This window comes from Oncorhynchus mykiss, chromosome 2 (genome assembly GCF_057628025.1).
Source record: "Oncorhynchus mykiss isolate SJ-2025 chromosome 2, ASM5762802v1, whole genome shotgun sequence".
In the NCBI taxonomy this organism is placed as follows: domain Eukaryota; kingdom Metazoa; phylum Chordata; class Actinopteri; order Salmoniformes; family Salmonidae; genus Oncorhynchus; species Oncorhynchus mykiss.
In genome coordinates, this window is record NC_143023.1 from 100355293 (window position 1) to 100383142 (window position 27850).

Sequence of the window (27850 nt, forward strand, 5' to 3'; positions counted from 1 at the left end):
CTGATAGCATACCAGCAGTATAGCATACTGATAGCATACCAGCAGTATAGTATACCAATAGCATACCAGCAGTATAGTATACTGATAGCATACCAGCAGTATAGCATACCAATAGCATACCAGCAGTATAGTATACCAATAGCATACCAGCAGTATAGTATACCAGCATATCAGCAGTATAGCATACCAGCAGTATAGTATACAATAGCATACCAGAAGTATAGCATACCAGCAGTATAGTATACAATAGCATACCAGAAGTATAGCATACCAGCAGTATAGTATACAATAGCATACCAGCAGTATAGCATACCAGCAGTATAGTATACCAATAGCATACCAGCAGTATAGTATACCAATAGCATACCAGTAGTATAGCATACCAATAGCATACCAGCAGTATAGCATACCAGCAGTATAGCATACCAATAGCATACCAGAAGTATAGCATACCAGCAGTATAGCATACCAATAGCATACCAGCAGTATAGTATACCAGCAGTATAGCATACCAGCAGTATAGCATACCAGCAGTATAGCATACCGGCAGTATATCATACCAATAGCATACCAGCAGTATAGTATACCAGCAGTATAGCATACCAGCAGTATAGCATACCAGCAGTATAGCATACCAATAGTATACCAGCAGTATAGCATACCAGCAGTATAGTATACCAGCAGTATAGTATGCCAATAGCATACCAGCAGTATAGTATACCAGCAGAATAGCATACCAATAACATACCAGCAGTATAGTATACCAGCAGTATAGCATACCAGCAGTATAGCAAACCAATAACATACCAGCAGTATAGTATACCAGCAGTATAGCATACCAATAATATACCAGCAGTATAGTATACCAGCAGTATAGCATACCAGCAGTATAACATACACATAGCATACCAGCAGTATAGTATACCAGCAGTATAGCATACCAACAGCATACCAGCAGTATAGAATACCGATAGCATACCAGCAGTATAGTATACTGACAGCATACCAGCAGTACAGCATACCAGCAGTATAGTAAATAGTAGCATACCAGAAGTATAGCATACCAGCAGTATAGAATACCAGTAGTATAGCATACAAGCAGTATAGCATACCAGCAGTATAGTATACCAATAGCATACCAGTAGTATAGCATACCAATAGCATACCAGTAGTATAGCATACCAATAGCATACCAGCAGTACAGCATACAAATAGCATACCTGCAGTATAGCATACCAGCAGTATAGCATACAAATAGCATACCAGCAGTATATCATCAGTATAGTATACCAGCAGTATAGCATACCAATAGCATACTAGCAGTATACCAATAGTATACCAGCAGTATAGTATACCAATAGCATACCAGCAGTAGAGCATACCAGCAGTATAGTATACAATAGCATACCAGCAGAATAGCATACCAGCAGTATTGCATACCAATAGCATACCAGCAGTATAGCATACCAGCAGTATAGCATACCAGTAGTATAGCAGCAGTATAGTATACCGATAGCATACCAGCAGTATAGTATACCGATAGCATACCAGCAGTATAGAATAACGATAGCATACCAGCAGTATAGTATACCGATAGCATACCAGCAGTATAGTAAATAGTAGCATACCAGCAGTATAGCATACCAGCAGTATAGTATACCAATAGCATACCAGTAGTATAGCATACCAATAGCATACCAGTAGTAAAGCATACTAATAGCATACCAGCAGTACAGCATACCAATAGCATACCTGCAGTATAGCATACCAGCAGTATAGCATACCATCAGTATAGCATACCAATAGCATACCAGCAGTATAGCATACCAGCAGTATATCATACCAATAGCATACCAGCAGTACAGCATACCAGCAGTATAGCAGCAGTATAGTATACCGATAGCATAGCAGCAGTATAGTATACCGATAGCATACCAGTAGTATAGTATACCGATAGCATACCAGCAGTATAGAATACCAATAGCATACCAGCAGTATAGCGTACCAGCAGTATAGCATACCAATAACATACCAGCAGTATAGTATACCAGCAGTATAGCATACCAGCAGTATAGCATACCAATAGCATACTAGCAGTATAGTATACCAATAGTATACCGGCAGTATAGTATACCAATAGCATACCAGCAGTATAGCATACCAGCAGTATAGTATACAATAGCATACCAGCAGTATAGCATACCAGCAGTATAGCATACCAATAGCATACCAGAAGTATAGCATACCAGCAATATAGCATACCAATAGCATACCAGCAGTATAGCAGCAGTATAGTATACCGATAGCATACCAGCAGTATAGCATACCAGCAGTATAGCAGCAGTATAGTATACCGATAGCTTACCAGCAGTATAGAATAACGATAGCATACCAGCAGTATAGTATACCGATAGCATACCAGCAGTATAGTAAATAGTAGCATACCAGCAGTATAGCATACCAGCAGTATAGAATACCAGTAGTATAGCATACAAGCAGTATAGCATACCAGCAGTATAGTATACCAATAGCATACCAGTAGTATAGCATACCAATAGCATACCAGTAGTAAAGCATACCAATAGCATACCAGCAGTACAGCATACCAATAGCATACCAGCAGTATAGCATACCAGCAGTATAGCATACCATCAGTATAGCATACCAATAGCATACCAGCAGTATAGCATACCAGCAGTATATCATACCAATAGCATACCAGCAGTATAGAATACCAGCAGTATAGCAGCAGTATAGTATACCGATAGCATACCAGCAGTATAGTATACCGATAGCATACCAGTAGTATAGTATACCGATAGCATACCAGCAGTATAGAATACCGATAGCATACCAGCAGTACAGCATACCAGCAGTATAGTAAACAGTAGCATACCAGCAGTATAGCATACCAGCAGTATAGCACACCAATAGCATACCAGTAGTATAGCATACAAGCAGTATAGCATACCAGCAGTATAGTATATCAATAGCATACCAGCAGTATAGTATACCAATAGCATACCAGCAGTACAGCATACCAATAGCATACCTGCAGTATAGCATACCAGCAGTATAGCATACCAATAGCATACCAGTAGTATAGCATACAAGCAGTATAGCATACCAGCAGTATAGTATACTGATAGCATACCAGCAGTATAGTATATCAATAGCATACCAGCAGTACAGTATACCAATAGCATACCAGCAGTATAGTATACCAGCAGTATAGCATACCAGCAGTATAGCATACCAGCATTATAGCACACCAGCAGTATAGCATACAAGAAGTATAGCCTACCAGCAGTATAGCATACCAATAGCATACCAGCAGTATAGTATACCAATAGCATACCAGTAGTATGGCATACCAGCAGTATAGCATACCAGCAGTATAGCATACCAATAGCATACCAGCAGTATGTCATACCAGCAGTATAGCATACCAATAGCATACCAGCAGTATAGCATACCAGCAGTACAATATACCAGCAGTATAGCATACCAATAACATACCAGCAGTATAGTATACCAGCAGTATAGCATACCAATAGCATACCAGCAGTATAGCATACCAGCAGTATAGTATACCAGCAGAATAGCATACCAATAACATACCAGCAGTATAGTATACCAGCAGTATAGCATACCAATAGCATACCAGCAGTATAGCATACCAGCAGGCAACTGGAAACACCTCAGACCACCACCAGCTGCACAGAAGAAAAAAAACATCACACAGAGAGCTCTTTGATTTGCCCTTCTTTCAGACTCCTTGATCGCACGGAGATACATTTAAAGGCCATACTACAAAAATGGTCAACTGTCATGTGGATGAAGTCATTTTCAAGCAAGCCGCCTATACAGTAAACCGTCTCACAACACCGTTTTCCTCATGGCATGCCAGTCAGAGCACAGGTGAGATTAATGGTTAGGTTTTTATTAATAAATGGGCAGTAACATTACATGTATTTGTTGTTTTTAAGCCTGGGATTCAAACTGATGTTGTCTGTTTCATGATTAAAGTAGAATCAATGGTAAGACTCCGGGATAACATAAGGAAGGGTATAAAACATAGACCTCATTATACAGTAAGGCTGAATAGCTAAATTAGAACACAGACAGCCAAGCCATACATAATTTAGGATCATTAAGCACAGCATAGCCCAGGCATAATTTAGGATCATTAAGCACAGCATAGCCCAGGCATAATTTAGGATCACTAAGCACAGCATAGCCCAGGCATAATTTAGGATCACTAAGCACAGCATAGCCCGGGCATAATTTAGGATCACTAAACACAGCATAGCCCAGGCATAATTTAGGATCATTCAGCACAGCATAGCCCAGGCATAATTTAGGATCATTAAGCACAGCATAGCCCAGGCATAATTTAGGATCATTAAGCACAGCATAGCCCAGGCATAATTTAGGATCACTAAGCACAGCATAGCCCAGGCATAATTTAGGATCACTAAGCACAGCATAGCCCGGGCATAATTTAGGATCACTAAACACAGCATAGCCCAGGCATAATTTAGGATCATTCAGCACAGCATAGCCCAGGCATAATTTAGGATCATTAAGCACAGCATAGCCCAGGCATAATTTAGGATCACTAAGCACAGCATAGCCCAGGCATAATTTAGGATCACTAAGCACAGCATAGCCCAGGCATAATTTAGGATCACTAAGCACAGCATAGCCCAGGCATAATTTAGGATCATTAAGCACAGCATAGCCCAGGCATAATTTAGGATCATTAAGCACAGCACAGCCCGGGCATAATTTAGCTAAGGATCACTTTTCATCTCTCCCCTGAGCTCTCCTCTCTTTTCCCCATCTGTCCTCTCTTACTGAGGAATGTAGCGATGTTTTCCTTAGAAGTATTTCCAAATAACACCATTACAAGTTAGGAAGAAAGACAAGGGTCACAGACAATTAGGAAAGTAAATAGAGAGAGAGAGAGAGAGAGAGAGAGAGATAGATAGATAGATAGAGAGAGAGAGAGTTGGAGTAGAGAGAGAGAGAGAGAGAGTTGGAGTAGAGGGAGAGAGAGAGAGAGAGAGAGAGAGAGAGAGGGAGAGAGAGAGAGAGAGAGGGGGAGAGAGAGAGAGAGAGAGATGGAGTAGAGAGAGAGAAAAAAATAGAGCGAGATAAGAGACTAGGAACAGAGTAACCTTTCAATCTCAATGAACTTTCCAGGTGTTTATTGGGCTAAAGAGTCATAGTCTTATGACACACACACACACACACATACACACACACACACTCTGAGTAACATATATTCCTTTACATAGATAATAACAAATTACAATTGTTTTTAACATTTATACTATACATTGAGATAATCTGCCTTGAGGCGACTCAACCTTGAGCCTTGACTGCGAACAATGAGAGACAACAGTTCATGTTTATCTCTGAGTCCCAATGAAATGTCCGTTGTCTCCCTGAGTGCGTCCTTAACTTCATAGATAGGCTTCAGAACATAGTCATTGAGCTGGTTCTCCCCTCTCAGATCGTTGTCTTGACTCTGTTTAAACTTGACCTCCAACTCCAGGAGAGATTTCTCCACGCTTGTAAAAGCCTCAGAGATCTGAGTGATCTCCCCAGTGAGAAACTTCTCATAGCTATCTTCTCCGTCCAGGTCGTGTGAAATACTCATGCCGATGCTTTCCAACAACCTTGCGGCGTCTTCAATTTGGTGCTTCACGATGATAAAGTCTTCACGTACCACTGAATCGCTGTCTTCATCGTGATGGACACCACACGCACGTCGGTCTGCGAATTTAAAAAGCATTTGACATTGCTCGGGGTCATCATTATCCTCATAATCTCCGTCCGGTACGAAGAAGTGATGAAAAGTCCCGTTGGACATTTCCGGTTTTAACGGTCCGGTATAAACTGCCCAGTAAAGCGCCAAAGAAGACATTAAAAGTAGCAGCACCAGTGGAATAGAAGCCATTATATCCAATTTGTATTCAATTTCAGCACGGTCACGGTTTAGTTTGACGCCGTCCTCTGAGAAGCGCAAAACATGTGTAGCCTATTGACCGACTGCGCATTGAGCGCACCAACCCACCGCACCGTGGCGCGCAGCCCCTGCCCACTGCATTCCGACTCAAGTTACAGTTCTCCCGTCACTAATAAAAGACACAGACAGTCATAACCAGACCCCAGACAATCGTCCCACAAATATTTGAAATGGACATAGCCAGCGTATACATTATTATTGTAAAGTGATGAAGACAAAGAGGTGCAGAAAAAAAGTAGGCAGAAGAAAGGTGTTTTATGGCAAGGGTCAAATGAATTTTATAAACTGGGTGGTCAGAGCCCTGAATGCTGATTGGCTTGGTGGTTCGGGCCCTGAATGCTGATTGGCTGGGTGATTTGAGCCCTGAATGCTGATTGGCTGACAGCCGTGGTATATCAGACCATATACCCACCGGCATGACAAAAACATGTTTTTACTGCTCTAATTACCTTGATAACCAGTTTATAATAGCAATATGGCACCTCTGAGGGTTTGTGATATATTGCCAACATACCACGGCTGAGGGCTGTGTCCAGGCACTGCGTCGTGCCTAAGAACAGCCCTTAGTTGTGGTATATTAGCCATTTAGCACACCCCCTCGTGCCTTATTGCTTAAATATAGTATTAGGCTATGGTTGCACCAGTAGACTTTGGTTGAAGCTCAATGTTAAATTCATATCTCCCTACCATCATATCCAGTGGTGATTTTAGCATGGAAATCTTGGCGGGGCAAACACAAAATGATTTTAGATGCATGCCAGCAAAGCCACTACACAACACAACCGCGAACAATACATCAATTGCACTATAACGGTGACATACGGCGCCCACAAACTGTTAGGGCCGACATAAAGCTGTCCCAACAGCAGAGCTTTATTTTCAGCACCATGGAGTGAATCCTTACCACCGCTACACCTGGCTATCAGCGGAGCCTTGTCTGGCAGTAAAACAGTTCATTCAGCCTCATTTACTGCGTTAAAAAAAAACATAGCTGATATGGCTTGACTTGCATACCAGAAGTATAGCTTAAGTTTGTAGGGGCAACAGTTTTGAGCTAACTCACGTGAGCTGGACGTGATCTAACTGTAGCTAGCTCACGTCCAAATGCTAGTCTAACATTTTCCCACAAAACATACTGTAGCTAGCTAGCTAAATCAGTTCAAAACCAACCCCAAACGTGTCACGCTGCTACACTACAATGCATGTAATGAGCTTTTGCAACACTAGCAAGCTAGCTTCTCCATAGTCGAAGCTACGGTACAGCAAAGATTTTATATAACTAACCCTCATTATTCTATCTGTCGGTAAGACAAAGATTTTTTATAACTAACCCAAGATAGACCAGAGCCTGTCGTTACCAACGGGAGCAAATGAATCATAGTGGGCAGAACAAGCAAGCAGGTGGGCAGAGTAAAGCACGAGCTAGTGAGATCCTATTGGCGTGTTCTAGCATTTATTTGCATATGTTAATTAGGGAACGCCCACTCTTTGAAGTGGGCGTGTGCAATAACTCAATTCTCCCTTGCACTCCTTCTAAACAACGCAGTTCGGAGAAACTTTGACAACGGGTAAAGTCTACAAAACGTAATCCACTCTGTTTGTTACGTATTCTAGTTTCGGAAACAGAAAACTGCATGGCGATCAAATGTTTCATTGATGAGACAATTAGCAAGAATGTCGGCCAAAATCCATCTCACTCCATCTTCTCCCACTCCCGGCCACTAGGCTTCCTCTCATCACTGCATTTGGCAGTGAGTGGAAACGCCAACCGGATGCTTCACATTTACACCCGGTCAAATATCTGGCTCATTGTTCTATCTGCGGTAAGAGCTAGCCACACTTCACTGTCAGACAGGATACAACTCAAATGGCTGAGAAAACAAATGGCTAGCTAAACATGACATGTAAACAGATAAACAGAGCCCCAGTGGTACACACTGACTGCATGCTTGGTAGCATCAGGAAAAACTCCCCAGTTTCTAACATCCGTAATACATTCTAGTATGCTGCTTCTCCTGTCTTCTTAACATTTTAATCAAAATGTATGCTGATCAACAGTGCCAAACTAACAAAAAAGCCACGTGTTGGATATTTGTCAACAACTCTGCCATGCATGGCCATACCAGTGGCAGGCTCTAAGGGTGGGGTGGGGGTGGGAGGTATTTTGTCAGTACAGATGAAGGTGGCAGAGATGAAGAAGCACAAATCTAAATGAGTTGTCAGACTCAAACAGCACTGCATCCCCAACAAAGCCAGAACAAGTGGTAATCTGTCTCATATAATCTTCAAAACGAAGTATCAAAGACTGAGGCGTTTGTTGTGTTAGTATCAATCACAGTGAATGTTTTTGAAATATAACCCCCCCACCACCCCAAACCAGGATTATATTAATGTATAGGATGCATAACTACAACAAGCTGTGAAAGGCACAAGATGTGGCTCTATTGTACACGGGGATATCTTTCTTAATTCTTGTTCAGCAAGAAAATCGACGCATGCGCAACTATTGGGAAAAACAGATGGGTTTGGCTTAGATTGCACTTATTGTCTTTTAAAATACATCGTTACAGTTGTTGATTAGCTAGCTAGCGAATTTTTAGCCATATTAACATTGACATGAAGGACAAGACGAAACCAAGAACAAGATGATATCAAGAACAAGATGAAACCAGTCACTTCCGATACCCCACTTGGCAGTTTCTTGTCATTGTTGCGACTGTATCTGGCCATCTAGAATCATAACAACACACTGACTTCTGCTCCATTGAAGCGCGAACATCTTTTTTCGTGACGTTATCAGCTCACCCATATATGGCTGAGTTATACGACCTTTAAAAGTCAATGACTTTTTATAACCGTTTTACTTTGCTTTCAATGGGAATTATTTTGGCTATTCATGGCAAATACTGTACGTACTTTAAAATAGTTTGTTTTGAGCTATGAGCAACCAGCAAGCAGACGAGGGGTTTAAACCAGCAATCCATCGCCTGTGCCATTAGGGTCCAGACCTTTTGTCAGAGACTGCATACTTTAACAGTTAGTTCAAAACAGATTTGAGCTATTAGAGGTTACAATAGCACTGCCAATGACAGCGTTTTGGTTGCTCAAATAAATAATGATTTGCATGTGGAAATGTTGTATAATGAACCTTTTAACAGAAAATCACATTCCAGTGTAAAAAAAAAAAGCATGGAAATTAAAAACAAAAAAAACAATGTTTTAAGTGAGAAGTAGGCATTGGTCTGAAGCCGAAAAAATAAAGGACATTTTATATGAGCACCACAATGCCTATTTCACCTATTCTCTACCAAGGTTTTCCAGCACACAGCTTTGACCTACAACAGTAGAAATGTTGGTCTAGTAATAATGATAATAATAAATTACATAGCCCTTTTCATAGAATCTCAAAGCGTGTTAAAAATAAATGTAAAAAACAACGTGTAGGCAGGTTGTTTAGGGTTAAAACCTTCTCAAATAGCAAAACAAAAAGGGGATAATGGACTTTACAGGGTCCTGCTATTAAACAAATGTATATGTGTTACCGACCATCTCCATTCGCTCTTATGTTGTAACGTTTGAAGTTGTGTTTTTGACATTGGAGAAAAGTAGAGACTCAAAGCTACAAAATGTTTTATATATATATATATATATATATATATATATATACACTGGAGTTGATGAACAACGGGGAAGTAATTCTGCTTTGAAAGTTGATAAACTTGTAACCCCTTTTGCGAAAATGACCCTTGAATGTTTATGTACACCTACTGGAGAGCTCTTCTTTGTCTACACCTTTTCAGCATCGTTCACACCCTCTTAAGCCCTATCCCCACCCATCTCTTTCAGGATTCATATGTGAGGCCATGTGCTAAACAGTGTGAAACATGGCGAAGCCACAAAATTGCCCTCCCTGGAAGCCTGTGTTTCAGACATAAGGAAGTGGAACGTTTTCTACTTTTAAACTTGGACAAAACAGAACTGCTTGTTCTAGGTCTCAAGAAACAATGAGATCTCTGTTGGATCTGACAATTAATCTTGATGGTTGTACGGTCGTCTCAAATAAAACCATGAAGGACCTCGGCGTTATTCTGGACCCTAATCTCTCTTTTGACGAACAATTTTATACCAAGACTGTTTCAAGGACAGTTTTTTTCCATCTACGTAACATTACAAAAATCAGAAACTTTCTGTCCAAAAATGATGCAGAAAAATTAATCTTTTTAGCTGTTGTAGCTAGCGAGCCAGCAAGCTAACGTTCGCTAGCTCACAACAGTATGCTTTAAGAAATGTATAATATCTGAAAATGTAGCTAGACTCATTCTCGATGGCTAATGTTATATAATTCAAAAAGCTGTGGTAGAAAGGAATATCTACGCATACTGAGCAGCTCATGTTATAGACTTGCAACCTTCCGGTTACTAGTCCAACGCTCTAACCACTAGGCTACCCAGTCACCCCATTTCTTGGCTGGACATGCCGAGAAATGAGTTCAGATTGGTCTGCCATATAGCAAGAAATGGGGCGACTGGGTAGCCTAGTGGTTAGAGCGTTGGACTAGTAACCGGAAGGTTGCAAATTCAAACCCCCTCTGTCGTTCTGCCCCTGAACAGGCAGTTAACCCACTGTTCCTAGGCCATCATTGAAAATAAGAATTTGTTCTTAACTGACTTGCCTAGTTAAATAAAGGTAAATAATAATCCATTATCTCAGCCAATCATGGCTAGCGGGAAGGTTACTGTATTTTTCCGTGGCTAAACTAACTAGGCTCGTAAATTAACCATTTTATTTGTATTTACAGATGACGTACAAGTTTGTTATTAAGGAACATGAAAGTTTGCATGTTCCAGAAGGTACTCCAATTATATATTTTATTTTATTTAGTTTATTTAGTAAAACATTTTTTAACACATTTTTCTTCAAACTGTATTGTTGGTTAAGGGCTTGTAAGTAAACATTTCACCTGTTGCATTCCGTGCATGTGACAAAATACAATGTGATTTTATTAGATATTTTCCCAAAAAAAAGCGTATTTTGATTTAAATAAACAAATAATTTTGTGTAATGCGTGCATACTGGCGGCAGAGAAGTCAGGCGCAGGAGAGCAAAGACTGTGTCTTTAAATATATACAATAAATATATACAATGGGACAAAACCCTTCGCACCCCAGACATAACGTGCACAAGCAATTACAATTCCGGACAAGGACATACGGGGGAAACAGAGGGTTAAATACACAACATGTAATTGATGGAATTGGAACCAGGTGTGTGGGAAGACAAGACAAAACAAATGGAAAATGAAAGGTGGATCGGCGATGGCTAGAAGGCCGGCGACGCCGACCGCCGAATGCCGCCCGAGCAAGGAGAGGGACCGACTTCGGCGGAAGTCGTGACATTCCGAGCTTATGTCAGTATTACAGCTAAGCTAACGGTTTAAAAAGAAAAATCAGGAATGCAGACAGGCTCTATAGACCTCTAAATTATATTTATAGGAGTGACTGGGTCCAACACACTGTGTCCAATGTACCTGTTGGGGCACCTACTGACTAAAAAAAAATATTATTCAATATTTTGACATATATTGCTAAAATAAGATTTAAGGAAATACAGGCAGTCACCACATTACTACAAGACAAAACAGCTCAATCAAACCTGATGGTCGTTTTTAAGCAAAAAAGCTAATCTTGCTTTCATATAATATCGAAACAGCTTGAAAATGTAGTGGAATATTGTCAGCAGGTAGTGGAATGGTGTCAGCAGGTAGTGGAATAGTGTCAGCAGGTAGTGGAATAGTGTCAGCAGGTAGTGGAATGGTGTCAGCAGGTAGTGGAATAGTGTCAGCAGGTAGTGGAATGGTGTCAGCAGGTAGTGGAATAGTGTCAGCAGGTAGTGGAATAGTGTCAGCAGGTAGTGGAATAGTGTCAGCAGGTAGTGAAATAGTGTCAGCAGGTAGTGGAATAGTGTCAGCAGGTAGTGGAATGGTGTCAGCAGGTAGTGGAATAGTGTCAGCAGGTAGTGGAATAGTATCAGCAGGTAGTGGAATGGTGTCAGCAGGTAGTGGAATAGTGTCAGCAGGTAGTGGAATAGTGTCAGCAGGTAGTGGAATAGTGTCAGCAGGTGGTGGAATAGTGTCAGCAGGTAGTGGAATAGTGTCAGCAGGTAGTGGAATGGTGTCAGCAGGTAGTGGAATAGTGTCAGAAGGTAGTGGAATAGTGTCAGCAGGTAGTGGAATAGTATCAGCAGGTAGTGGAATAGTGTCAGCAGGTAGTGGAATAGTGTCAGCAGGTAGTGGAATAGTATCAGCAGGTAGTGGAATAGTGTCAGCAGGTAGTGGAATAGTGTCAGCAGGTAGTGGAATAGTGTCAGCAGGTAGTGGAATAGTGTCAGCATGGTGTTGAATAGTGTCAGCATGGTGTTGAATAGTGTCAGCAGGTAGTGGAATAGTGTCAGCAGGTAGTGGAATAGTGTCAGCAGGTAGTGGAATAGTGTCAGCATGGTGTTGAATAGTGTCAGCATGGTGTTGAATAGTGTCAGCATGGTGTTGAATAGTGTCAGCATGGTGTGGAATAGTGTCAGCAGGTAGTGGAATAGTGTCAGCATGGTGTGGAATGGTGTCAGCAGGTAGTGGAATAGTGTCAGCATGGTGTGGAATGGTGTCAGCAGGTAGTGGAATAGTGTCAGCATGGTGTGGAATGGTGTCAGCAGGTAGTGGAATAGCATCAGCATGGTGTGGAATGGTGTCAGCAGGTAGTGGAATAGTGTCAGCAGGTAGTGGAATAGTATCAGCAGGTAGTGGAATAGTGTCAGCATGGTGTGGAATAGTGTCAGCAGGTAGTGGAATAGTGTCAGCAGGTAGTGGAATAGTGTCAGCATTGTGTGGAATAGTGTCATCATGGTGTGGAATGGTGTCAGCAGGTAGTGGAATAGTGTCAGCAGGTAGTGGAATAGTGTCAGGAGGTAGTGGAATAGTGTCAGGAGGTAGAGGAATAGTGTCAGCAGGTAGTGGAATAGTGTCAGCATGGTGTGGAATGGTGTCAGCAGGTAGTGGAATAGTGTCAGCAGGTAGTGGAATAGTGTCAGCAGGTAGTGGAATAGTGTCAGCAGGTAGTGGAATAGTGTCAGCATGGTGTGGAATAGTGTCAGCAGGTAGTGGAATAGTGTCAGCATGGTGTTGAATAGTGTCAGCATGGTGTTGAATAGTGTCAGCAGGTAGTGGAATAGTGTCAGCAGGTAGTGGAATAGTGTCAGCAGGTAGTGGAATAGTGTCAGCAGGTGGTGGAATAGTGTCAGCATGGTGTGGAATAGTGTCAGCAGGTAGTGGAATAGTGTCAGCAGGTAGTGGAATAGTGTCAGCAGGTAGTGGAATAGTGTCAGCAGGTAGTGGAATAGTGTCACCAGGTAGTGGAATAGTGTCAGCATGGTGTGGAATGGTGTCAGCAGGTAGTGGAATAGTGTCAGCATGGTGTGGAATGGTGTCAGCAGGTAGTGGAATAGTGTCAGCATGGTGTGGAATGGTGTCAGCAGGTAGTGGAATGGTGTCAGCAGGTAGAGGAATAGTGTCCGCATGGTGTGGAATGGTGTCAGCATGGTGTGGAATAGTGTAAGCATGGTGTTGAATGGTGTCAGCATGGTGTGGAATAGTGTCAGCAGGTAGTGGAATAGTGTCAGGAGGTAGTGGAATAGTGTCAGGAGGTAGTGGAATAGTGTCAGCAGGTAGTGGAATAGTGTCAGCAGGTAGTGGAATAGTGTCAGCAGGTAGTGGAATAGTATCAGCAGGTAGTGGAATAGTGTCAGCAGGTAGTGGAATAGTGTCAGCAGGTAGTGGAATAGTATCAGCAGGTAGTGGAATAGTGTCAGCAGGTAGTGTAATAGTGTCAGCAGGTAGTGGAATAGTGTCAGCAGGTAGTGGAATAGTGTCAGCATGGTGTTGAATACTGTCAGCATGGTGTTGAATAGTGTCAGCAGGTAGTGGAATAGTGTCAGCGGGTAGTGGAATAGTGTCAGCAGGTAGTGGAATAGTGTCAGCATGGTGTTGAATAGTGTCAGCATGGTGTTGAATAGTGTCAGCATGGTGTGGAATAGTGTCAGCAGGTAGTGGAATAGTGTCAGCATGGTGTGGAATGGTGTCAGCAGGTAGTGGAATAGTGTCAGCAGGTAGTGGAATAGTGTCAGCATGGTGTGGAATGGTGTCAGCAGGTAGTGGAATAGTGTCAGCAGGTAGTGGAATAGTATCAGCAGGTAGTGGAATAGTGTCAGCATGGTGTGGAATAGTGTCAGCAGGTAGTGGAATAGTGTCAGCAGGTAGTGGAATAGTGTCAGCATTGTGTGGAATAGTGTCATCATGGTGTGGAATGGTGTCAGCAGGTAGTGGAATAGTGTCAGCATGGTGTGGAATAGTGTCAGCATGGTGTTGAATAGTGTCAGCATGGTGTGGAATAGTGTCAGCAGGTAGTGGAATAGTGTCAGCAGGTAGTGGAATAGTGTCAGGAGGTAGTGGAATAGTGTCAGGAGGTAGAGGAATAGTGTCAGCAGGTAGTGGAATAGTGTCAGCATGGTGTGGAATGGTGTCAGCAGGTAGTGGAATAGTGTCAGCAGGTAGTGGAATAGTGTCAGCAGGTAGTGGAATAGTGTCAGCAGGAAGTGGAATAGTGTCAGCATGGTGTGGAATGGTGTCAGCAGGTAGTGGAATAGTGTCAGCAGGTAGTGGAATGGTGTCAGCAGGTAGTGGAATAGTGTCAGCAGGTAGTGGAATAGTGTCAGCAGGTAGTGGAATAGTGTCAGCAGGTAGTGGAATAGTGTCAGCAGGTGGTGGAATAGTGTCAGCATGGTGTGGAATAGTGTCAGCAGGTAGTGGAATAGTGTCAGCAGGTAGTGGAATAGTGTCAGCAGGTAGTGGAATAGTGTCAGCAGGTAGTGGAATAGTGTCACCAGGTAGTGGAATAGTGTCAGCATGGTGTGGAATGGTGTCAGCAGGTAGTGGAATAGTGTCAGCATGGTGTGGAATGGTGTCAGCAGGTAGTGGAATAGTGTCAGCATGGTGTGGAATGGTGTCAGCAGGTAGTGGAATGGTGTCAGCAGGTAGAGGAATAGTGTCAGCATGGTGTGGAATGGTGTCAGCATGGTGTGGAATAGTGTAAGCATGGTGTTGAATAGTGTCAGCATGGTGTGGAATAGTGTCAGCAGGTAGTGGAATAGTGTCAGGAGGTAGTGGAATAGTGTCAGGAGGTAGTGGAATAGTGTCAACAGGTAGTGGAATAGTGTCAGCAGGTAGTGGAATAGTGTCAGCAGGTAGTGGAATAGTGTCAGCAGGTAGTGGAATAGTGTCAGCAGGTAGTGGAATGGTGTCAGCAGGTAGTGGAATAGTGTCAGCATTGTGTTGAATGGTGTCAGCAGGTAGTGGAATAGTGTCAACAGGTAGTGGAATAGTGTCAGCAGGTAGTGGAATAGTGTCAGCATGGTGTGGAATGGTGTCAGCATGGTGTGGAATGGTGTCAGCATGGTGTGGAATGGTGTCAGCATGGTGTGGAATGGTGTCAGCATGGTGTTGAATGGTGTCAGCATGATGTGGAATGGTGTCAGCATGGTGTGGAACAGTGTCAGCATGGTGTTGAATGGTGTCAGCATGGTGTGGAATAGTGTCAGCAGGTAGTGGAATAGTGTCAGCATGGTGTTGAATGGTGTCAGCATGGTGTGGAATAGTGTCAGCATGGTGTGGAATGGTGTCAGCATGGTGTGGAATAGTGTCAGCATGGTGTGGAATGGTGTCAGCATGGTGTGGAATGGTGTCAGCATGGTGTGGAATGGTGTCAGCAGGGTGTGGAATTGTGTCAGCATGGTGTGGAATGGTGTCACCATGGTGTGGAACGGTGTCAGCATGGTGTGGAATGGTGTCAGCAGGTAGAGGAATAGTGTCAGCATGGTGTGGAATGGTGTCAGCATGGTGTGGAATAGTGTAAGCATGGTGTTGAATAGTGTCAGCATGGTGTGGAATAGTGTCAGCAGGTAGTGGAATAGTGTCAGGAGGTAGTGGAATAGTGTCAGGAGGTAGTGGAATAGTGTCAACAGGTAGTGGAATAGTGTCAGCAGGTAGTGGAATAGTGTCAGCAGGTAGTGGAATGGTGTCAGCAGGTAGTGGAATAGTGTCAGCATTGTGTTGAATGGTGTCAGCAGGTAGTGGAATAGTGTCAACAGGTAGTGGAATAGTGTCAGCAGGTAGTGGAATAGTGTCAGCATGGTGTGGAATGGTGTCAGCATGGTGTGGAATGGTGTCAGCATGGTGTGGAATAGTGTCAGCATGGTGTGGAATGGTGTCAGCATGGTGTGGAATGGTGTCAGCATGGTGTGGAATGGTGTCAGCATGGTGTGGAATGGTGTCAGCATGGCGTTGAATGGTGTCAGCATGATGTGGAATGGTGTCAGCATGGTGTGGAACAGTGTCAGCATGGTGTTGAATGGTGTCAGCATGGTGTGGAATAGTGTCAGCAGGTAGTGGAATAGTGTCAGCAGGTAGTGGAATAGTGTCAGCAGGTAGTGGAATAGTGTCAGCATGGTGTTGAATGGTGTCAGCATGGTGTGGAATAGTGTCAGCATGGTGTGGAATGGTGTCAGCATGGTGTGGAATAGTGTCAGCATGGTGTGGAGTAGTGTCAGCAGGTAGTGGAATAGTGTCAGCAGGTAGTGGAATAGTGTCAGCAGGTAGTGGAATAGTGTCAGCATTGTGTGGAATAGTGTCATCATGGTGTGGAATGGTGTCAGCAGGTAGTGGAATAGTGTCAGCATGGTGTGGAATAGTGTCAGCATGGTGTTGAATAGTGTCAGCATGGTGTGGAATAGTGTCAGCAGGTAGTGGAATGGTGTCAGCAGGTAGTGGAATAGTGTCAGGAGGTAGTGGAATAGTGTCAGGAGGTAGAGGAATAGTGTCAGCAGGTAGTGGAATAGTGTCAGCATGGTGTGGAATGGTGTCAGCAGGTAGTGGAATAGTGTCAGCATGGTGTGGAATGGTGTCAGCAGGTAGTGGAATAGTGTCAGCATGGTGTTGAATAGTGTCAGCATGGTGTTGAATAGTGTCAGCAGGTAGTGGAATAGTGTCAGCAGGTAGTGGAATAGTGTCAGCAGGTAGTGGAATAGTGTCAGCAGGTGGTGGACTAGTGTCAGCATGGTGTGGAATAGTGTCAGCAGGTAGTGGAATAGTGTCAGCAGGTAGTGGAATAGTGTCAGCAGGTAGTGGAATAGTGTCAGCAGGTAGTGGAATAGTGTCACCAGGTAGTGGAATAGTGTCAGCATGGTGTGGAATGGTGTCAGCAGGTAGTGGAATAGTGTCAGCATGGTGTGGAATGGTGTCAGCAGGTAGTGGAATAGTGTCAGCATGGTGTGGAATGGTGTCAGCAGGTAGTGGAATGGTGTCAGCAGGTAGAGGAATAGTGTCAGCATGGTGTGGAATGGTGTCAGCATGGTGTGGAATACTGTAAGCATGGTGTTGAATAGTGTCAGCATGGTGTGGAATAGTGTCAGCAGGTAGTGGAATAGTGTCAGGAGGTAGTGGAATAGTGTCAGGAGGTAGTGGAATAGTGTCAACAGGTAGTGGAATACTGTCAGCAGGTAGTGGAATAGTGTCAGCAGGTAGTGGAATAGTGTCAGCAGGTAGTGGAATAGTGTCAGCAGGTAGTGGAATGGTGTCAGCAGGTAGTGGAATAGTGTCAGCATTGTGTTGAATGGTGTCAGCAGGTAGTGGAATAGTGTCAACAGGTAGTGGAATAGTGTCAGCAGGTAGTGGAATAGTGTCAGCATGGTGTGGAATGGTGTCAGCATGGTGTGGAATGGTGTCAGCATGGTGTGGAATAGTGTCAGCATGGTGTGGAATGGTGTCAGCATGGTGTGGAATGGTGTCAGCATGGTGTGGAATGGTGTCAGCATGGTGTGGAATGGTGTCAGCATGGTGTTGAATGGTGTCAGCATGATGTGGAATGGTGTCAGCATGGTGTGGAACAGTGTCAGCATGGTGTTGAATGGTGTCAGCATGGTGTGGAATAGTGTCAGCAGGTAGTGGAATAGTGTCAGCAGGTAGTGGAATAGTGTCAGCAGGTAGTGGAATAGTGTCAGCATGGTGTTGAATGGTGTCAGCATGGTGTGGAATAGTGTCAGCATGGTGTGGAATGGTGTCAGCATGGTGTGGAATAGTGTCAGCATGGTGTGGAATGGTGTCAGCATGGTGTGGAATGGTGCCAGCATGGTGTGGAATGGTGTCAGCAGGGTGTGGAATGGTGTCAGCATGGTGTGGAATGGTGTCACCATGGTGTGGAACGGTGTCAGCATGGTGTGGAATGGTGTCAGCAGGTAGAGGAATAGTGTCAGCATGGTGTGGAATGGTGTCAGCATGGTGTGGAATAGTGTAAGCATGGTGTTGAATAGTGTCAGCATGGTGTGGAATAGTGTCAGCAGGTAGTGGAATAGTGTCAGGAGGTTTGTGGAATAGTGTCAGGAGGTAGTGGAATAGTGTCAACAGGTAGTGGAATAGTGTCAGCAGGTAGTGGAATAGTGTCAGCAGGTAGTGGAATGGTGTCAGCAGGTAGTGGAATAGTGTCAGCATTGTGTTGAATGGTGTCAGCAGGTAGTGGAATAGTGTCAACAGGTAGTGGAATAGTGTCAGCAGGTAGTGGAATAGTGTCAGCATGGTGTGGAATGGTGTCAGCATGGTGTGGAATGGTGTCAGCATGGTGTGGAATAGTGTCAGCATGGTGTGGAATGGTGTCAGCATGGTGTGGAATGGTGTCAGCATGGTGTGGAATGGTGTCAGCATGGTGTGGAATGGTGTCAGCATGGTGTTGAATGGTGTCAGCATGATGTGGAATGGTGTCAGCATGGTGTGGAACAGTGTCAGCATGGTGTTGAATGGTGTCAGCATGGTGTGGAATAGTGTCAGCAGGTAGTGGAATAGTGTCAGCAGGTAGTGGAATAGTGTCAGCAGGTAGTGGAATAGTGTCAGCATGGTGTTGAATGGTGTCAGCATGGTGTGGAATAGTGTCAGCATGGTGTGGAATGGTGTCAGCATGGTGTGGAATAGTGTCAGCATAGTGTGGAATGGTGTCAGCATGGTGTGGAATGGTGTCAGCATGGTGTGGAATGGTGTCAGCAGGGTGTTGAATGGTGTCAGCATGATGTGGAATGGTGTCAGCATGGTGTGGAACAGTGTCAGCATGGTGTTGAATGGTGTCAGCATGGTGTGGAATAGTGTCAGCAGGTAGTGGAATAGTGTCAGCAGGTAGTGGAATAGTGTCAGCAGGTAGTGGAATAGTGTCAGCATGGTGTTGAATGGTGTCAGCATGGTGTGGAATAGTGTCAGCATGGTGTGGAATGGTGTCAGCATGGTGTGGAATAGTGTCAGCATGGTGTGGAATGGTGTCAGCATGGTGTGGAATGGTGTCAGCATGGTGTGGAATGGTGTCAGCAGGGTGTGGAATGGTGTCAGCATGGTGTGGAATGGTGTCACCATGGTGTGGAACGGTGTCAGCATGGTGTGGAATGGTGTCAGTATGGTGTGTGAACAATCCAATACTTTAACTTGTATGCGATACAAATCACATTATTGTGGGAGCAGTTCCTCTCAGTATTAATGAAGCTGTTTGAAAATGTTTGAATCCTAACCAACCTGCCTACACATTGTTTGAAATACAATAGGCCAACATAGCTGCTGTAGTAGGTCAAAGTTGTGTGCTGTAAAACCTTGGTAGAGCATGGGGGAGGTACGCGTTGTGTTGCTCGTGAATTTCCTTTCTATTTCGGCTTCAGACAAATGCCTACATCTCACATCAGTCTATGTTCTAGCTACCAGTATGCTCACTGGGACCAACGATCTGTCTATAGTCTAGATACCAGTATGCTCACAGGGACCAACGATCAGTCTATAGTCTAGATACCAGTATGCTCACTGGGACCAACGATCAGTCTCTAGTCTAGATACCAGTATGCTCACTGGGGACCAACAATCAGTCCTCGGTGTCCTCGGGGTGTCCTCGGATGGGGCCACAGTGTCTCCTGACCACTCCTGTCTCAGCCTCCTTATGCTGCAGTAGTTTATGTGTCGGGGGGCTAGGGTCAGTTTGTTATATCTGGAGTACTTCTCCTGTCCTAATCAGTGTCCTGTGTGAATTTAAGTGTGCTCTCTCTAATTCTCTCTTTCTTTCTCTCTCTCGGAGGACCTGAGCCCTAGGACCATGCCTCAGGACTACCTGACCTGATGACTCCTTGCTGTCCCCAGTCCACCTGGCTGTGCTGCTGCTCTAGTTTCAACTGTTCTGCCTTATTATTATTGGACCATGCTGGTCATTTATGAACATTTGAACATCTTGGCCATGTTCTGTTATCATCTCCACCCGGCACAGCCAGAAGAGGACTGGCCACCCCACATAGCCTGGTTCCTCTCTAGGTTTCTTCCTAGGTTTTGGCCTTTCTAGGGAGTTTTTTCATAGCCACCGTGCTTCTACACCTGCATTGCTTGCTGTTTGGGGTTTTAGGCTGGGTTTCTGTACAGCACTTTGAGATATCAGCTGATGTACAAAGGGCTATATAAATAAATTTGATTTGATAAAGTCTAGATACCAGTATGCTCACTGGGGACCAACGATCAGTCTATAGTCTAGATACCAGTATGCTCACTGGGGACCAACGATCAGTCTATAGTCTAGATACCAGTATGCTCACTGGGGACCAATGGACACCAACCACCTATTCTGCATGATAGGGTCCTTCGGCAGGGCTTGCAAACCATAGTATGTACATGTAGACATAATTAAAGTGAGAGTATCAGTAGCGTAAAAAGAGGGGTTGGCAGGTGGTGAGACACAATGCAGATAGCCCGGTTAGCCAATGTGCGGGAGCACTGGTTGGTTGGGCCAATTGAGGTAGTATGTACATGAATGTATAGTTAAAGTGACTATGCATATATGATAAACAGAGAGTAGCAGCAGCATAAAAATAGGGGTTGGGGGGGTTGGGGGGGCGGGTGGCACACAATGCAAATAGTCCGGGTAGCCATTTGATTATGTGTTCAGTAGTCTGATTGCTTGGGGGTAAAAACTGTTGAGAAGCCTTTTTGTCCTCACCATGTCAGCCGATGCTGGCTCACCATGTTATCCGATGATGGCTCACCATGTCAGCCGATGCTGGCTCACCATGTCAGCCGATGCTGGCTCACCATGTCAGCCGATGCTGGCTCACCATGTCAGCCGATGCTGGCTCACCATGTAATCCGATGCTGGCTCACCATGTCAGCCGATGCTGGCTCACCATGTCAGCCGATGCTGGCTCACCATGTCAGCCGATGCTGGCTCACCATGTCAGCCGATGCTGGCTCACCATGTTGCACCTTTTCTTTTTCAATGAGACCACGTTGTAATTGCACCTCGACTCTCGTTATTTACAGACTCTGTAGTAAACAATAGTCCAATCGTATCTAAGTTAATTTCCTTGGAAAGATAACTGCCACGTGATTCTCCGCCCATGCGTAGGCTGCATCTCTTTTTCAATGAGACCACACTTGATCTCAAATGTTGACTGGACCACAATAATCTCTTTCGGGAACGCTGTCCTCTAGCCCAAGCTCTCTATGCGATTTGAAAACAGCAGGGGTATGCATATTTATTTTATTTAATAGCACTGTATCATTTTACCAGAGTGGGTTTCCCCAATTGGGCTAACAGTAACAGAGCTAACAGTGGAATTCAACTTTATGGTTAGATGATTATAACTGACAATACCCCTGGGAATATCTGTAGCAGCATGATAATGCTGTGAAAAAGTGGGAATGGGAAGAACTACCTGAGCCAGTGTCAGGCTGATTGGGAAGAACTACCTGAGCCGGTGTTAGGATGATTGGGAAGAACTACCTGAGCCAGTGTCAGGCTGATTGGGAAGAACTACCTGAGCCAGTGTCAGGCTGATTGGGAAGAACTACCTGAGCCAGTGTTAGGCTGACTGGGAAGAACTACCTGAGCCGGTGTTAGGATGATTGGGAAGAACTACCTGAGCCAGTGTCAGGCTGATTGGGAAGAACTACCTGAGCCGGTGTTAAGATGATTGGAAAGAACTACCTGAGCCAGTGTCAGGCTGATTGGGAAGAACTACCTGAGCCGGTGTTAGGATGATTGGGAAGAACTACCTGAGCCAGTGTCAGGCTGATTGGGAAGAACTACCTGAGCCAGTGTCAGGCTGATTGGGAAGAACTACCTGAGCCAGTGTTAGGCTGACTGGGAAGAACTACCTGAGCGGGTGTTAGGCTGATTGGGAAGAACTACCTGAGCCAGTGTCAGGCTGACTGGGAAGAACTACCTGAGCCAGTGTTAGGCTGATTGGGAAGAACTACCTGAGCCAGTGTTAGGCTGATTGGGAAGAACTACCTGAGCCAGTGTTAGGCTGACTGGGAAGAACTACCTGAGCCAGTGTTAGGCTGACTGGGAAGAACTACCTGAGCCAGTGTTAGGCTGATTGGGAAGAACTACCTGAGCCGGTGTTAGGCTGATTGGGAAGAACTACCTGAGCCGGTGTTAGGCTGACTGGGAAGAACTACCTGAGCCAGTGTTAGGCTGACTGGGAAGAACTACCTGAGCCAGTGTTAGGCTGACTGGGAAGAACTACCTGAGCCAGTGTTAGGCTGATTGGGAAGAACTACCTGAGCCAGTGTTAGGCTGATTGGAAAGAACTACCTGAGCCAGTGTTAGGCTGATTGGGAAGAACTACCTGAGCCAGTGTTAGGCTGATTGGAAAGAACTACCTGAGCCAGTGTCAGGCTGATTGGGAAGAACTACCTGAGCCAGTATCAGGCTGATTGGGAAGAACTACCTGAGCCAGTGTTAGGCTGACTGGGAAGAACTACCTGAGCCAGTGTTAGGCTGATTGGGAAGAACTACCTGAGCCAGTGTTAGGCTGACTGGGAAGAACTACCTGAGCCAGTATTAGGCTGACTGGGAAGAACTACCTGAGCCAGTGTTAGGCTGATTGGGAAGAACTACCTGAGCCGGTGAAATGCTGATTTGGAAGAACTACCTGAGCCGATGTTAGGCTGACTGGGAAGAACTACCTGAGCCAGTGTTAGGCTGACTGGGAAGAACTACCTGAGCCAGTGTTAGGCTGACTGGGAAGAACTACCTGAGCCAGTGTTAGGCTGATTGGGAAGAACTACCTGAGCCAGTGTTAGGCTGATTGGAAAGAACTACCTGAGCCAGTGTTAGGCTGATTGGAAAGAACTACCTGAGCCAGTGTTAGGCTGACTGGGAAGAACTACCTGAGCCAGTGTTAGGCTGATTGGGAAGAACTACCTGAGCCAGTGTTAGGCTGATTGGAAAGAACTACCTGAGCCAGTGTTAGGCTGATTGGAAAGAACTACCTGAGCCAGTGTTAGGCTGATTGGGAAGAACTACCTGAGCCAGTGTCAGGCTGATTGGGAAGAACTACCTGAGCCAGTGTTAGGCTGACTGGGAAGAACTACCTGAGCCGGTGTTAGGATGATTGGGAAGAACTACCTGAGCCAGTGTCAGGCTGATTGGGAAGAACTACCTGAGCCGGTGTTAGGATGATTGGGAAGAACTACCTGAGCCAGTGTCAGGCTGATTGGGAAGAACTACCTGAGCCGGTGTTAGGATGATTGGGAAGAACTACCTGAGCGGGTGTTAGGCTGATTGGGAAGAACTACCTGAGCCAGTGTCAGGCTGACTGGGAAGAACTACCTGAGCCAGTGTTAGGCTGATTGGGAAGAACTACCTGAGCCAGTGTTAGGCTGATTGGGAAGAACTACCTGAGCCAGTGTTAGGCTGACTGGGAAGAACTACCTGAGCCAGTGTTAGGCTGACTGGGAAGAACTACCTGAGCCAGTGTTAGGCTGATTGGGAAGAACTACCTGAGCCGGTGTTAGGCTGATTGGGAAGAACTACCTGAGCCGGTGTTAGGCTGACTGGGAAGAACTACCTGAGCCAGTGTTAGGCTGACTGGGAAGAACTACCTGAGCCAGTGTTAGGCTGACTGGGAAGAACTACCTGAGCCAGTGTTAGGCTGATTGGGAAGAACTACCTGAGCCAGTGTTAGGCTGATTGGAAAGAACTACCTGAGCCAGTGTTAGGCTGATTGGGAAGAACTACCTGAGCCAGTGTTAGGCTGATTGGGAAGAACTACCTGAGCCGGTGTTAAGATGATTGGAAAGAACTACCTGAGCCAGTGTCAGGCTGATTGGGAAGAACTACCTGAGCCGGTGTTAGGATGATTGGGAAGAACTACCTGAGCCAGTGTCAGGCTGATTGGGAAGAACTACCTGAGCCAGTGTCAGGCTGATTGGGAAGAACTACCTGAGCCAGTGTTAGGCTGACTGGGAAGAACTACCTGAGCGGGTGTTAGGCTGATTGGGAAGAACTACCTGAGCCAGTGTCAGGCTGACTGGGAAGAACTACCTGAGCCAGTGTTAGGCTGATTGGGAAGAACTACCTGAGCCAGTGTTAGGCTGATTGGGAAGAACTACCTGAGCCAGTGTTAGGCTGACTGGGAAGAACTACCTGAGCCAGTGTTAGGCTGACTGGGAAGAACTACCTGAGCCAGTGTTAGGCTGATTGGGAAGAACTACCTGAGCCGGTGTTAGGCTGATTGGGAAGAACTACCTGAGCCGGTGTTAGGCTGACTGGGAAGAACTACCTGAGCCAGTGTTAGGCTGACTGGGAAGAACTACCTGAGCCAGTGTTAGGCTGACTGGGAAGAACTACCTGAGCCAGTGTTAGGCTGATTGGGAAGAACTACCTGAGCCAGTGTTAGGCTGATTGGAAAGAACTACCTGAGCCAGTGTTAGGCTGATTGGGAAGAACTACCTGAGCCAGTGTTAGGCTGATTGGAAAGAACTACCTGAGCCAGTGTCAGGCTGATTGGGAAGAACTACCTGAGCCAGTATCAGGCTGATTGGGAAGAACTACCTGAGCCAGTGTTAGGCTGACTGGGAAGAACTACCTGAGCCAGTGTTAGGCTGATTGGGAAGAACTACTTGAGCCAGTGTTAGGCTGACTGGGAAGAACTACCTGAGCCAGTATTAGGCTGACTGGGAAGAACTACCTGAGCCAGTGTTAGGCTGATTGGGAAGAACTACCTGAGCCGGTGAAATGCTGATTTGGAAGAACTACCTGAGCCGATGTTAGGCTGACTGGGAAGAACTACCTGAGCCAGTGTTAGGCTGACTGGGAAGAACTACCTGAGCCAGTGTTAGGCTGACTGGGAAGAACTACCTGAGCCAGTGTTAGGCTGATTGGGAAGAACTACCTGAGCCAGTGTTAGGCTGATTGGAAAGAACTACCTGAGCCAGTGTTAGGCTGATTGGAAAGAACTACCTGAGCCAGTGTTAGGCTGACTGGGAAGAACTACCTGAGCCAGTGTTAGGCTGATTGGGAAGAACTACCTGAGCCAGTGTTAGGCTGATTGGAAAGAACTACCTGAGCCAGTGTTAGGCTGATTGGAAAGAACTACCTGAGCCAGTGTTAGGCTGATTGGGAAGAACTACCTGAGCCAGTGTCAGGCTGATTGGGAAGAACTACCTGAGCCAGTGTTAGGCTGACTGGGAAGAACTACCTGAGCCGGTGTTAGGATGATTGGGAAGAACTACCTGAGCCAGTGTCAGGCTGATTGGGAAGAAGTACCTGAGCCGGTGTTAGGATGATTGGGAAGAACTACCTGAGCCAGTGTCAGGCTGATTGGGAAGAACTACCTGAGCCGGTGTTAGGATGATTGGGAAGAACTACCTGAGCGGGTGTTAGGCTGATTGGGAAGAACTACCTGAGCCAGTGTCAGGCTGACTGGGAAGAACTACCTGAGCCAGTGTTAGGCTGATTGGGAAGAACTACCTGAGCCAGTGTTAGGCTGATTGGGAAGAACTACCTGAGCCAGTGTTAGGCTGACTGGGAAGAACTACCTGAGCCAGTGTTAGGCTGACTGGGAAGAACTACCTGAGCCAGTGTTAGGCTGATTGGGAAGAACTACCTGAGCCGGTGTTAGGCTGATTGGGAAGAACTACCTGAGCCGGTGTTAGGCTGACTGGGAAGAACTACCTGAGCCAGTGTTAGGCTGACTGGGAAGAACTACCTGAGCCAGTGTTAGGCTGACTGGGAAGAACTACCTGAGCCAGTGTTAGGCTGATTGGGAAGAACTACCTGAGCCAGTGTTAGGCTGATTGGAAAGAACTACCTGAGCCAGTGTTAGGCTGATTGGGAAGAACTACCTGAGCCAGTGTTAGGCTGATTGGGAAGAACTACCTGAGCCGGTGTTAAGATGATTGGAAAGAACTACCTGAGCCAGTGTCAGGCTGATTGGGAAGAACTACCTGAGCCGGTGTTAGGATGATTGGGAAGAACTACCTGAGCCAGTGTCAGGCTGATTGGGAAGAACTACCTGAGCCAGTGTCAGGCTGATTGGGAAGAACTACCTGAGCCAGTGTTAGGCTGACTGGGAAGAACTACCTGAGCGGGTGTTAGGCTGATTGGGAAGAACTACCTGAGCCAGTGTCAGGCTGACTGGGAAGAACTACCTGAGCCAGTGTTAGGCTGATTGGGAAGAACTACCTGAGCCAGTGTTAGGCTGATTGGGAAGAACTACCTGAGCCAGTGTTAGGCTGACTGGGAAGAACTACCTGAGCCAGTGTTAGGCTGTCTGGGAAGAACTACCTGAGCCAGTGTTAGGCTGATTGGGAAGAACTACCTGAGCCGGTTTTAGGCTGATTGGGAAGAACTACCTGAGCCGGTGTTAGGCTGACTGGGAAGAACTACCTGAGCCAGTGTTAGGCTGACTGGGAAGAACTACCTGAGCCAGTGTTAGGCTGACTGGGAAGAACTACCTGAGCCAGTGTTAGGCTGATTGGGAAGAACTACCTGAGCCAGTGTTAGGCTGATTGGAAAGAACTACCTGAGCCAGTGTTAGGCTGATTGGGAAGAACTACCTGAGCCAGTGTTAGGCTGATTGGAAAGAACTACCTGAGCCAGTGTCAGGCTGATTGGGAAGAACTACCTGAGCCAGTATCAGGCTGATTGGGAAGAACTACCTGAGCCAGTGTTAGGCTGACTGGGAAGAACTACCTGAGCCAGTGTTAGGCTGATTGGGAAGAACTACCTGAGCCAGTGTTAGGCTGACTGGGAAGAACTACCTGAGCCAGTATTAGGCTGACTGGGAAGAACTACCTGAGCCAGTGTTAGGCTGATTGGGAAGAACTACCTGAGCCGGTGAAATGCTGATTTGGAAGAACTACCTGAGCCGATGTTAGGCTGACTGGGAAGAACTACCTGAGCCAGTGTTAGGCTGACTGGGAAGAACTACCTGAGCCAGTGTTAGGCTGACTGGGAAGAACTACCTGAGCCAGTGTTAGGCTGATTGGGAAGAACTACCTGAGCCAGTGTTAGGCTGATTGGAAAGAACTACCTGAGCCAGTGTTAGGCTGATTGGAAAGAACTACCTGAGCCAGTGTTAGGCTGACTGGGAAGAACTACCTGAGCCAGTGTTAGGCTGATTGGGAAGAACTACCTGAGCCAGTGTTAGGCTGATTGGAAAGAACTACCTGAGCCAGTGTTAGGCTGATTGGAAAGAACTACCTGAGCCAGTGTTAGGCTGATTGGGAAGAACTACCTGAGCCAGTGTCAGCCTATTGGGAAGAACTACCTGAGCCAGTGTTAGGCTGACTGGGAAGAACTACCTGAGCCGGTGTTAGGATGATTGGGAAGAACTACCTGAGCCAGTGTCAGGCTGATTGGGAAGAACTACCTGAGCCAGTGTTAGGATGATTGGAAAGAACTACCTGAGCCAGTGTCAGGC

At 45.5% G+C, this 27850-nt stretch overlaps 1 protein-coding gene across 1 annotated transcript; it reads right to left on the reverse strand.

The window, feature by feature from the left end:
- Window positions 1-5196: 5196 nt before the first annotated feature.
- LOC110500995 (fin bud initiation factor) lies at window positions 5197-6115 on the reverse strand. The gene has a single exon (XM_036960922.2). The coding sequence runs from the start codon at window positions 5966-5968 to the stop codon at window positions 5339-5341; it is 630 nt and encodes a 209-aa protein (XP_036816817.2). The 5' UTR covers window positions 5969-6115; the 3' UTR covers window positions 5197-5338.
- Window positions 6116-27850: the final 21735 nt, after the last annotated feature.